This window comes from Epargyreus clarus, unplaced genomic scaffold (assembly GCF_041222505.1).
Source record: "Epargyreus clarus isolate Ecla_fem2 unplaced genomic scaffold, WU_Ecla_fem_2.2 ptg000015l, whole genome shotgun sequence".
NCBI classification, from domain to species: Eukaryota; Metazoa; Arthropoda; class Insecta; order Lepidoptera; family Hesperiidae; genus Epargyreus; species Epargyreus clarus.
Genome location: NW_027332223.1, coordinates 12,358,196 through 12,369,747, shown reverse-complemented (window position 1 = coordinate 12,369,747; position 11,552 = coordinate 12,358,196). Strand labels below are relative to the sequence as shown.

Sequence of the window (11,552 nt, the reverse complement as noted above, 5' to 3'; positions counted from 1 at the left end):
ACATTCGTTAGAATCGCGTCACTTTTAAAAGTTTAGCGAAACTGTGAAATGCTCAGCAAATATTATCCACGGTTTCACACTAAACTTGGGGATTCTGAACTTCCGACCTTTACGGAGTTCGCTACTACTTCCGTTTTGAAAGATTTTATTCCGTTAAATTGTAATTTAAGATGTTTGTAGCTGTGTAAAATTCTACTTTTTTGATATATTAATTACAAAGTGTTTGTTGTCATGTAATTGTGATATCATTAAATAAATTCGTAAGTGCTTATAGGATTTATTTAAGAGATATCTTGCTTTAGGTGTCTGCGCACAAGAACACACTGGTGCCTTAGACCATAATTTAAGGTACCAACTAGGTTCATTGGCTACCACTTATGTACTCAAACCATCTTTAATAAGCCATGGAAGTGTCAGCGCTGATAAATCAGAATTTATGGGAAAATGTATCTTAGTATTGAAGCAGAATAGACTCAAATAATAAAATATCCAGATAAAAAAATATTAAAGTGCTTTGCATTAACGAAGTTTAACTTGATTATTGTCCACGTGAATAAAGATACTCATGGGGTATACAACCCATTTGTTAGAATCGCGTCACTTTTAAAAGTTTAGCGAAACTGTGAAATGCTCAGCAAATATTATCCACGGTTTCACACTAAACTTGGGGATTCTGAACTTCCGACCCTTTACGGAGTCTGCTACTACTTCCGTCGTTAAATTTGACATCTCCTTTTATGTAAAGTTAACTTATAATAAATTGTAAATAGGAGATGTTTAATATAGCAAACGGGTATGCAATCCACCTGATGATAAGTGTGTCTGCCGTCCATGGGTATCAGACAAGACTATGTTAGTATCTGACTCTGGTTACAACTGAGTACTAAGTTAGCACGCCACTCACAAGTAAGTAAATAGGATAAGAAAGATAATTATTATGCTAATGCATTTAAACGCGTTTCTTGCAAGAAAGAAAGTGAAAACGCAGTGGTAATCACTTCGGACTCCTAGGCCAAAGCCTGAATTTAAAATGTTAGAAAAATAAAAAAAAATACTATCATTTAATATAGGTACTTAAGGGATATAAAACACTATTATTCATGTCATATTCATGTTCATGTGCATTCATTCAAGGATCGTTGATGTCGTCGTCATCCACCTTCTCGTCAGCCACCATCAGCAAACAGCTCGACTGTCAGCAAACGTTGTCAGCAACAGCAATATAAATTCAATACCTACGTCTACCTGACCAGGGATTGAACTCGCAACCCTCAGGGACAGACTTCAATGGCCATTTGACCGATGCGCTACTCAGGTTGTTACTAATTAAATGTCTGCCTGACTAGGGATTGAACCCACAACCCCCTGCAACAAATTTCTATGACCATTTGACCAATGCGCCAGGTCGTTACTGGAAGACATGTTGTAAATACCAAGATTAAGTTATTACGAGTATGTTCATTGTAACTCAATTCCAACGGAAATTCAATACCCTTTGCTCTACCCTGCTCTAATGCGGTTTGGAGATACAGATTAGAGGCTAACTCAACTAAGTCGCTTAAAGCGAACGATGTATCGATACACAAACATGTTACTAGCGATCTCTAAGCGAGTTTAAAATTATCTATTGCTAGCTTGCATTTTAGCTAGCTTTACAAATAATTAACTCTTTGTTGTGGTTTATCAGTTACCTAGCTTACAAATAATTAGCTTTTGTTTGTGTTCAATTGATTATTGTCCCTTTGTTGGGCATGAGTTCCATCTAAAAGTTAGAGGGGCTTACACGACAGTGCACCGAGCAGATCAAGCTCGAATTGGTCGAACACACTCTTTTTTTTTAATCACAGATTTGTAGGTTATAAAAATCTCATATATATCTCATTCTTATAATATTTTCCATTACTGTTTAAGCAAATGATAATTAATTTTTAATACATACATAACGTTGAAAAATGAGATGAGCCTACCCAGAATTCGAACCTCAGATTTTCCGATTGTAAGGTCGTGTTTTAAATCACTAGGCTTACTCATCTAATTAGCTAGTTCAATTATATTACTTATCCTTTAAACCCAAATAACATTGGAACTTTGTCACTGAGGATTTGAGCGTCTTTATAGATCCTTAAACTGTAAACTTGGGGGTATATTCCGGGGTACTTAACTAATTTCAAACCTTGTACTTAAGATCCTTCATCAAGCTTCAGCCGGCCGGAGAGGTTCTACTTAGCGAGCCGAATTAAGCCGTTTAAATTTTAAATTTAAATAAATATTATTTATACTAACTTTATTTATACTAACTAACTTTATACTAACTTTTTAGTATATAGTATAAGATTCGTGTAAGTGCTCTTACAATCCACCTTAAATCAAAATATACGAGTAGCACAAAATGATAGCGGCCTTACACATAAGTTAGTCATATATTTTATTAACCGTTTTCATAAAAGGAGGAGGTTTCTCGATTCGACCGTATATATGTCCTTTTTTTTCCAATGTGAGTTGGAAATAAATAAAAAACATTTATCTAAAGATTTATTTATTAAAAAATGCCTTAAACACTAGTTTTACTACAATTAGGATAAACGATTATTTTTATATGAAACTGTGTCAATGCAACGGTTGGGTATTTGCAGTTACTGCCGTCTACCGTTTAATTAATAGATATAAGTTTATTGCTTAAGTACATACATACAATAGACAAAAACATGAATGGTATAAATCACTTTATGAAAAAATAACGTAGGATGGCGTCACCCTGCATTTTACGACACGGCGTAGTGCACGTCTTATCACGACGCGAAGTTATGACGTGACGTGGCATCACGTTGCGACATCGTGTCGCGCGTCCCACGCGTATCACGATGCAATATTGTATGGTATGTATGTATTTTAACAATAAAACGGCGCAGAAATAAATCGCCTTGAGTTTAAGATAGTCGATTAATCTTACGTCTTGCTCTCAAGAGACGCCGGCAGTGCTCGTAGCCTCCGTGTTTATCCGTTAATCACTTCATTGTGCATATAAATCTCACAAAATCTACCCATAAAAATAAGTTGATGTCAATAAACATTAAATTCTTAACCTACAATGATATGGTTTGTGAATAACTTCAAGTTTAAATGCATAATACAAATACGTATTTATCGAATATCTAATGGTAAAGTGCGATGAGTTTATCTAAATGCAAATATTCGTTTATATTTTGAATTAATTTGGCAAACACGTAAAGGTGGTATTGATATATTAAATATTATTTAAATATTTTATTCCAAGTAAGTTATAAATCCACGTATAGCTATGCTATGACTTCAAATACAAGAATTGACTAAGTTACTTCGGTATGAATAACCTATATACTATGAATTACTTTAAAATAAGGGCTAAACATGTATACACGTACGGCATGACGTGGCATCGTGACATGATGCGTTGTCGTATAACGAAACGGATCTTGGCAATATATGCCAAGCTTAGTAAAAAATTACCACGACGTTGTGTCGTAAAAATACGCGATATATGAAAATGGATAGACTTAGTATTTAATGCGTTTCTGTCTCTTCTTTTTATTACCAGTGACATGTTTGGAAAAAATACAGAAACCCAGAAAATACTGAGTGGTCATATCTATTTCTTTTGGTGCAAATCTCTTGGAGGAAAAAAGCGCTACCAATTTTCACACGACATCGTTTAACGCCACGATATCGCAACGTCTCACCATATGACGTCGTATCGTATGTGTATGTTTTAGCCCTAATTAATAACATGATAAATCGATCGAATTAATTATTTATGTACGTTGTGTATGAGTTTAAACTGTGCAGTTCATAAATGGATATAATGCTACCCTTGATACACCCTATAACATAATTGGGAATCAGCTAGTGCTCTGTGCATCACAATACCGTGATTTTATTTATCTACAACTAGTTCGATAGTATGTTGATGATTGTGAAAGTAATATTCCTTTCGTGGCAGTCAATTTTTGAATATTTTAATAACTAACCTAATATACGAAATGGATTAAACTTTTTTATTTTGTTTGGTTGTTGTGGCCTCCTTGATCTGTTTGGTTTGTGCAATGGCTCACTCGCTCCAGAGAGTAATGGTGATTGGAAATCATCTGTGTACTCTGATGTATCAGTAGCATTTCTTTCCAAATCATCGAGATTTTCCTTTACGGAAACATCGTCCGTTGTTTTCGCAGTAAGATGAGGGGTGATCATGGTTGCTGTGGCGTTTACATTATCGAGTTCATGTTTAGTTTCAGTTACATGTAAATTTGTAGTTACTTCAATATTTGAAGGTTCAGTGTTCAAACCACTCGGCTTTTCTGTATTGAGAATATTAGTTTTAGCGGTTTCATAATTATATACAGCCTTTGTTACATTTAAAGGATCATTTATGTCAGAAACGGCAGGTTTATTTGATGAAACTCCGTTTTTAAGTGTTGTACTTGCAATATTAGTTGCAGTAGTAGTGCTGTCAAATGTTACATTGTCAGTAACCGTGATAACATGCTTGGAGGTCATATGAGAGCTGTGTTCAGGATTATCTATAAATATCGGCATTTTTGTAGTTATTTCAAATACATTAGTATTTGCTGTAGAATGATCGTCATCATGAATAAATGTTATTTTAATTATTTCATCATTGAGTGTAACGTTTTGTATTATGCTTGATTCTGTAAACAACTCAGAGATATTCTGTATAGGTTGTGATAATAAATCGTTTTGCTCCTTTTCTGTCATATTTACACCATTTAAAGGTTCAGATATAATAGAGTGAACGGTAGCTACATCACCTGTTGATTCAGGTTCTTTAATAATAACGGTAAGATCAAGTGCGCTGTCTTCATTAGCTGGATCAAAATATACAATTCCTTTTGGAGTCGTAGTACTATCAATTTTTGTTATTTCAGTTTGGGTAGACATGATTGTGGAGCTCAATTTAACGGACTTGATAAGTCTTGTAGGCTGTTTTTGTATTTTGCTCTTAACGTCAGCAGACATGTGATCGTATTTTTTGGGTATGATATGTTTGTTCATTTCCTTTTTATCTTTTGTTATATTCAATGTATCGATGAGTGGTACTTCAGTTGTAATTGTCGGTGTAGTAACATCTGTTGTAACTTTTAAATCCTTGTTAGTAGACTGTGTATCATTATTGTTATCTACATGTTTTGCAAGTCGGTGTTCAGTATGCTCTTGTGCTAATTTTTCTTCAAAAGATATAGCGGTCATGTCATCGTTAGCTTTAGCTTTTGCCATAACTAATGGGGGTACAAAATGGTCTGTAGGCTGACTAAATATATTTTCAAAATTACCTAAACGTGCAAGTTCTTCATGCAACAGTTTATGTTGTTTATTCTTCTCATCTTCCTCTTTTTCCAGTTGCTCATTAGTATAGAAATTATCGTGCGTGGGTAGCTTAGGAATATCATTATTCTGAAGATTGTTGTCCAAAACTACATCCAAGTTAATGTTTTTGGTTGACAACATTTTATTATTCTGATTAAGCGTAGTTTGTTTCGTTACAAATTTATTCTGAGTTTCAAAAATATGTTTTAACAGATCCGGAGTAGATGTAATGGAGTTCAAGGAATTGCTGTCATCTTCATGTTCAGTAGTTACATTTTCTTCGGCCGTGACGTCATTGGTGTCCTGCTCAGCGTCTGTGGTCATCCAAGTGGGGACCGCTGAAGACATGCTCGTTGATGGCGAATCATCTTCATCAGCGCATGAGAGATCTCGTAAAAGGTCTTCACGTTTCTGTTAACCATACAACTTTATATTAGTAAAATATTATATTACCTACCGTCTGCTAAATTAATTAAGTGCTCTATTATTATAATCACCGCCAGTCGAGCTCTTGAATTGGGAATTCTACCAAGTAATAAATAGTTTAAATATCTGTTCAGATTATCAAAGGTCTTGAACACACTATTTATTTAAATCATTATTCGTTTATTAGAATCATTTTATCTGATATTTTTAAATGAATCTCAACTTACAAAAAGCCACGAATTAGTTTCGTTATTTTAATGATAGGAAGAATAGTGATTATTTATGATGATGATGACATACCACGTTCCCAGTGCATTGGACCCTCTTGACGCCAGCCAAGCCGCAGTCAGCCGTCAGCTGCACTGCAGCACTCTCGGGCAGGTAAAGCACCGTCAGCGCTGGTAACGCTCGCACCATGCAACCCTCGTTGCCCAATGCCCATTGCGGTACTGTGGGGTAAGGAAAATTTGAAACAAACCGATGGAACACAAACTAGTTGAAAACCAATACGACTCTGAAATGCTTTATTGTTAACCGAGCGCTTTGTAATAAAAGTTGTTTTGTAAATAAAAGTTTGGCGTTTTGAATTTAAAGGGAGCAAATAACAGAGGATTTCATAAAATCTAGAAAACTGACAAGTAAGTATTACTTTTTATTATACTTTAATCTTTAATTGCACATATTTCTACTGAATACTATCCGATACTATTTAGCGAATGTACTAGTTAGGGTAAAGCTACAACTGCTCGCCATCAACATTTATGTAGGTAAATATTTTAAACCATGCAGTATGCACCGCTTTATCTTCTACATAAGACACACGTATACAAAATATCAATATACACCACAGCACATACGACAACCAACAGGTGTTCTACAGGTTGAATTATTAAGGACTTTACGATAGTTACCGGGGGTAGAGTCAATCAGTTTTATTTAAGGTATTAGTTTAACTTAAACGAAGGCTAGGTCACGTGGTCACATACCAGGTAGTTCACAGATGAAGGAGGCGACAGTGGGTCCACCACAGGCGCGCGCTTCCCAGCGGTAGTCAGCAGCAGGATCGGCGGCGGCACACAGAGGCGCAGACCGAGCGTCAGGGGCGGAGCTCCAGTATCCATCGCCACTCAGCCCACGGTAGTCACTATAGAATGATAGCATAATATAGAAGGTAGAATATCAAATGTACTTACCGCCTTAATAAGCCTACACGTTTCTACTTTATAAAATTGTAAGCGTCGAAACTGAATTCTGGTATCCAAAATTAATGGTTCAAAGAAATCCTGGCAGATACGAGGACTCATCCTGAAGATTCGTTCTTAGATAGTTCTTAGATGGCAATGAGCTGTGAATTAATTAAAAATTATATTTGGTGGCATTAGCCATTCCACATCAGGTGCACTAAATCGATAATCGATAAGCGAGTTCTGACACGTATATGGAACAGGATAACAGCTAAAACAATGAATTAACGAAAGCATTTTAATGCTCATAAGTAGCTATAATGCGGTGTAAATAAGTGATTTACTAAAATTCCTTTTTTTTCGACTTTTTATTTTATATTACTTTAAGACATCATATCCTCATTTGAAGTATCTTAAATATGTTACTATTTCTGTAAAGCTATAAACATTTTACCCTTTTATTCGATATGTATAGCAGAATTTGAAATATGGTGATTCAATAAAAATATTTTAATAAAAAAAATGTATCACATTTTCTTTCCGGTATTATCCTATTCCCGTTATTCCCAACCCGTGTAGGTTCCTAAGTTAAGGTTGCATAATTTATTGTATTCCATAAATAATTCAAGATCTGCTTGTAATTTATTATCGCGTCCCCTAATGTGTTAGAAGTGGTTGGAATACGGTAAGTAAGCGGTTTACGGATGAATTGCGTATCAATTATTGTATATTTTTACAATTTACGAGTGTTTTTTCCCGAATTGAGGAATTTCTTTCGTAGCGGTGACAGGTTTTGTATGATAATTTTAAAGTGGCAGAACACTTTAGGGTTCCAAAGACATCGCCGTTACGCCCTTTACTGTGGTTTGTAAGTGAATTTGTTTGTAAATTATTGTATTTTTACAATTTACAATCTTTTTTGTGACGGAACCATGTTTTGTATGATAATTGGTCAATTATTATGCTTTTACAATTTACAAGCTTTTTTATTAATACCAGGTATGACAATTTAAAGATGGCAGAGTACTTTGTGGTTGTACCAGATGCGTCTCGGTCACACCCTTTTTGCAACAGCAATGTTAAGCGCTGCTGTGTGTCGTCGCATTCGTCTAAATTATGAGAGTAACATTATTTTTAATTTATTTACCTTTAAACTTGGGATTTTTTGCTTTATTATAATTACTAGTTATGAAATTAGTGCATGAAGTTAGATAAAGTAATAACGTACGAGTATACGTCTCACCAACTTATCTTTTAGTTTAATTGCTCATTTACACTTAAAAGCTTATGTGAACTTTAAGTACAGTTGAGATATTTTATTTCAGTACATAAATAAGTGAGTCGAGTTTCATGTTTTATGTTTAGTCATTACGTTGACCCCCGGAAAGAACGATAATAAAATAAGAAAAGCCTGCTATTACCCGTCTTATCTAGACCATAAAAATAAATGAAACCGCGCTCATACGTACATTACGTGATAGCTTTGAACATACGTAGTAATTAGTTCCAAATAAGACATTTCATTACAACTATCTGTTCTACTTAATTTGAGGAGAATCTAATCTAAATATATATAACCCTGACTGACATAGTGATCTATCAACGCACAGCCCAAACCACTGGACGGATCGGGCTGAAATTTGGCATGCAGGTAGATGTTATGACGTAGGCATCCGCTAAGAAAGAATTTTGATCAATTCTACTCCCAAGAGGATAAGATAGGGGATGAAAATAAAATAATAATAATATAATTAGATGATGAGTAGGTACTTTTTTATCTAATAGTAACTTAAGTACCAGACAGGGAAGCCAAGTAATGCTAAGTGTATGAATGTTTATTTCACTGCGGAGAGTAATGTTTTTCGAGCATTTCCTTTGTAACCTACAGTACAAATATTTCGTTGGATTCGCCTAAATGTGAAAGTGGCAAGAGCAATTTTAAGCAGACGGATGTTTTGTTATTATTGCAATTCACTAGTTTTGTTATGTTTATGTGGGCAGGGGAGATACATATCTAAATATATATGTGTAGGTCGATTAACATATTCTATGAAGTTTAGCAAGTAGCGACTTGTTTTCAGCTTGAAAAGTAAGATACTTTAAAAATCGATAGGTAGCGCATTGTACTACCTATATTGTAGATATAAACTTTTGTGGTAATACAGTCTCATGAGCCAATTTATTAGTCTATCTATGATTATTAAAAGTGTGCTAAATTATTTTTTTCACGTGGGGTAAGTTCAAAGTTCCAAATACATACGTCCAAGTGAAGTCGCCATCAGGGTTGCTGCGTATAAGGCCCACCCACACTGCGCTCGAAATGTCCAACTCCTTGAGGTACGCGCGCACTGCGTCGTATTGGGCAGTCGTGTCAACTGTAAATAAAGTATAGTATTAGTATTACAAAGTATTGTTTTGTAAATACATTTTTACACTTTCTTCGTCATTAAGTCTTTACTGCCGCAGTGTGACACGCAGAGGGTTTCAGAATCGATGCCCGGTTAAGCTGATATTTCTATACTAGGTCTAGATTCTGAAGAAATCATCGTTGTATATGTCCGAATATTATTAGCTCCATTAGATACTAAGTCACAAAAAATTCTAACCAGAGATAATCATTTTGGAAAATGTTATTTATAATAAACAAAATACATTGTCTACGACGTTGGTTAAGTATGGATTAAATTGACATACTATTGCAAATATTAACAAAAAAATAAAAAAAGTGTTTATTCGACGTTTGAACCCTAGACTTTTATAAGAGAACTAGTGGTGCCCACGGCTTCGCCCGCATTTTAAAGAAATAATATGACATATATAAAACGGAAAATTTGTACCTGCATTGGAGTGACAGTGCTGCCATCTGTCGAAAATTGGTCTTACCAACTCCCAAACCCTCGTGGGCTCTTGGACAACAACTTTACTAAAGATCATCACTTGATCAAATGCATAGTTTCCGATTTTATAACTACTTACGAATTAAAAATTAATTAAAAATCCTTTTCCCACGGACTAAATTGTGAATCTAAACCATCCCCAAGTCCCCTTGAACACACACAACAAATTTCATCAAAATCAGTCCAGTCGTTTAGGAGGAGTTCAGTGACATATACACGCACATAAGAAATATATATATAAAGATTAAATGCATAATTTAGTTACAGAAAATAAATTTAACCTAGATATTTGGTTGTTGGTTTAGTGAAGTCGTTTTGTAGCTTATCTCGGAGCTCCTGTATTATCTAAACTGTCGTAACTTGCTCCTGAGGCGTCCCAGCGGGGGTTAAAAGAATGGGGTGGGGGTTACACCATTGAGTTAAGACATCCGATCGTGTTTCAATGAAATTTTAAAGTTAATATAATATGTGTTTATCTGAGGTTTTTCATTCTAGTTATAAACTTGTATTGTGCACACGTACGTCGTACATACGTATTCAACTCTATCTATTCCCGTCCATCTGTAATGAAATGAAATGAAGTGAAATGAAATATATTTATTTTGTATAGGCCAACGACGGCACTTACAAATTGTCAGGTACAATATTTTTCTTAAACTACTACCGGATCGGAACGCGACCTCTACTGAGAAGATCCGGTAAGAAACTCAGTGGGTTTGTCTTTTTTTTAAATAATAATTATTCTCTTTTTTTAATGCCATCATTTTTACATATAATTAATAAAGCATTAGCTCCAGTATCTTGTAATTACAAAACATCCCTTAGGACTTGCTTATGTCAATATGTAAGTAAAATTTGCCAAGTTTCGTGATTTCTGGTTAATCTTGGGAATGTCAGAACTGATTTTGGTGTTAATTTTACTTAAAGTTTACCGTGAATTACTATATATATTTTTTTATCTCATTATATAATTTGTTCAAACTTCTAACCAGACTAACCATTAGACTAACCATTTAGTAAGTTCTTACAAATATTGACGTCCAGGCTCCAGGAGTTCTAGGTTCGAACCGCGCTTAGACAAACATCTAAAGTATGTTAATTCAAGTCTTTCTTTGTGTCTTTGCCGCTTTTCTTAGAATCATAGTGTATCTAATAAGTATATCTTATCCCGTATATCATTTATATATTTTATCTTACGGTATATTGAACGATGTTGCTATTTACTTTCCACGGACTAAGATAATGTTTGCATAAAATTTTCTTTGAGGCTAAAATATTTTCGCCCAAGTACAAAGTTACCCCGCTAATAATATTATCAAAGATCAAATATCTGGCGAGTCTTCGTTTTATGTTTAGATAAGTAAAAGACATAGATTGATCACTACTAACAAGAAAGTGTAATCAGTTATAAGAATTTAAAATTGTTGCGTAAATAAAGTGTTGCCATGTCTCCGTTTTAAAATGTCCCTATAATGTTTGAAATACTTTTTTTATTACGTAAATTACGTAGTATTACGCAAATTTTCTCTAAAAATGTTTTTATTTGTCAAGAATTCAAACAATAATAATAAAAACATTCGTGGCTTCATTCGATTTAAAGGCGGTGAAGTATCTTTCTATTTTACTTATCGAAGGTTATATGCCTCGAGACTTTATTTCCATGTCTTTTTGAATGTATTTTCATTTC

General features: G+C 34.5%; 1 protein-coding gene across 1 annotated transcript in view; it reads right to left on the bottom strand.

The window, feature by feature from the left end:
* Positions 1–2,868: 2,868 nt before the first annotated feature.
* LOC140748275 (uncharacterized) overlaps positions 2,869–11,552 on the bottom strand; it is a 93,565-nt gene continuing 84,881 nt past the window's right edge. Inside the window, exons 3-6 of the mRNA XM_073081061.1 lie at positions 9,229–9,343; positions 6,771–6,928; positions 6,085–6,233; positions 2,869–5,769 (exon numbers count right to left, since the gene is read on the bottom strand). Of these exons, the coding sequence (XP_072937162.1) occupies positions 4,000–5,769; positions 6,085–6,233; positions 6,771–6,928; positions 9,229–9,343 (2,192 nt within the window). The 3' untranslated portion in view covers positions 2,869–3,999. The remainder of the gene's footprint in view (positions 5,770–6,084; positions 6,234–6,770; positions 6,929–9,228; positions 9,344–11,552) is intronic.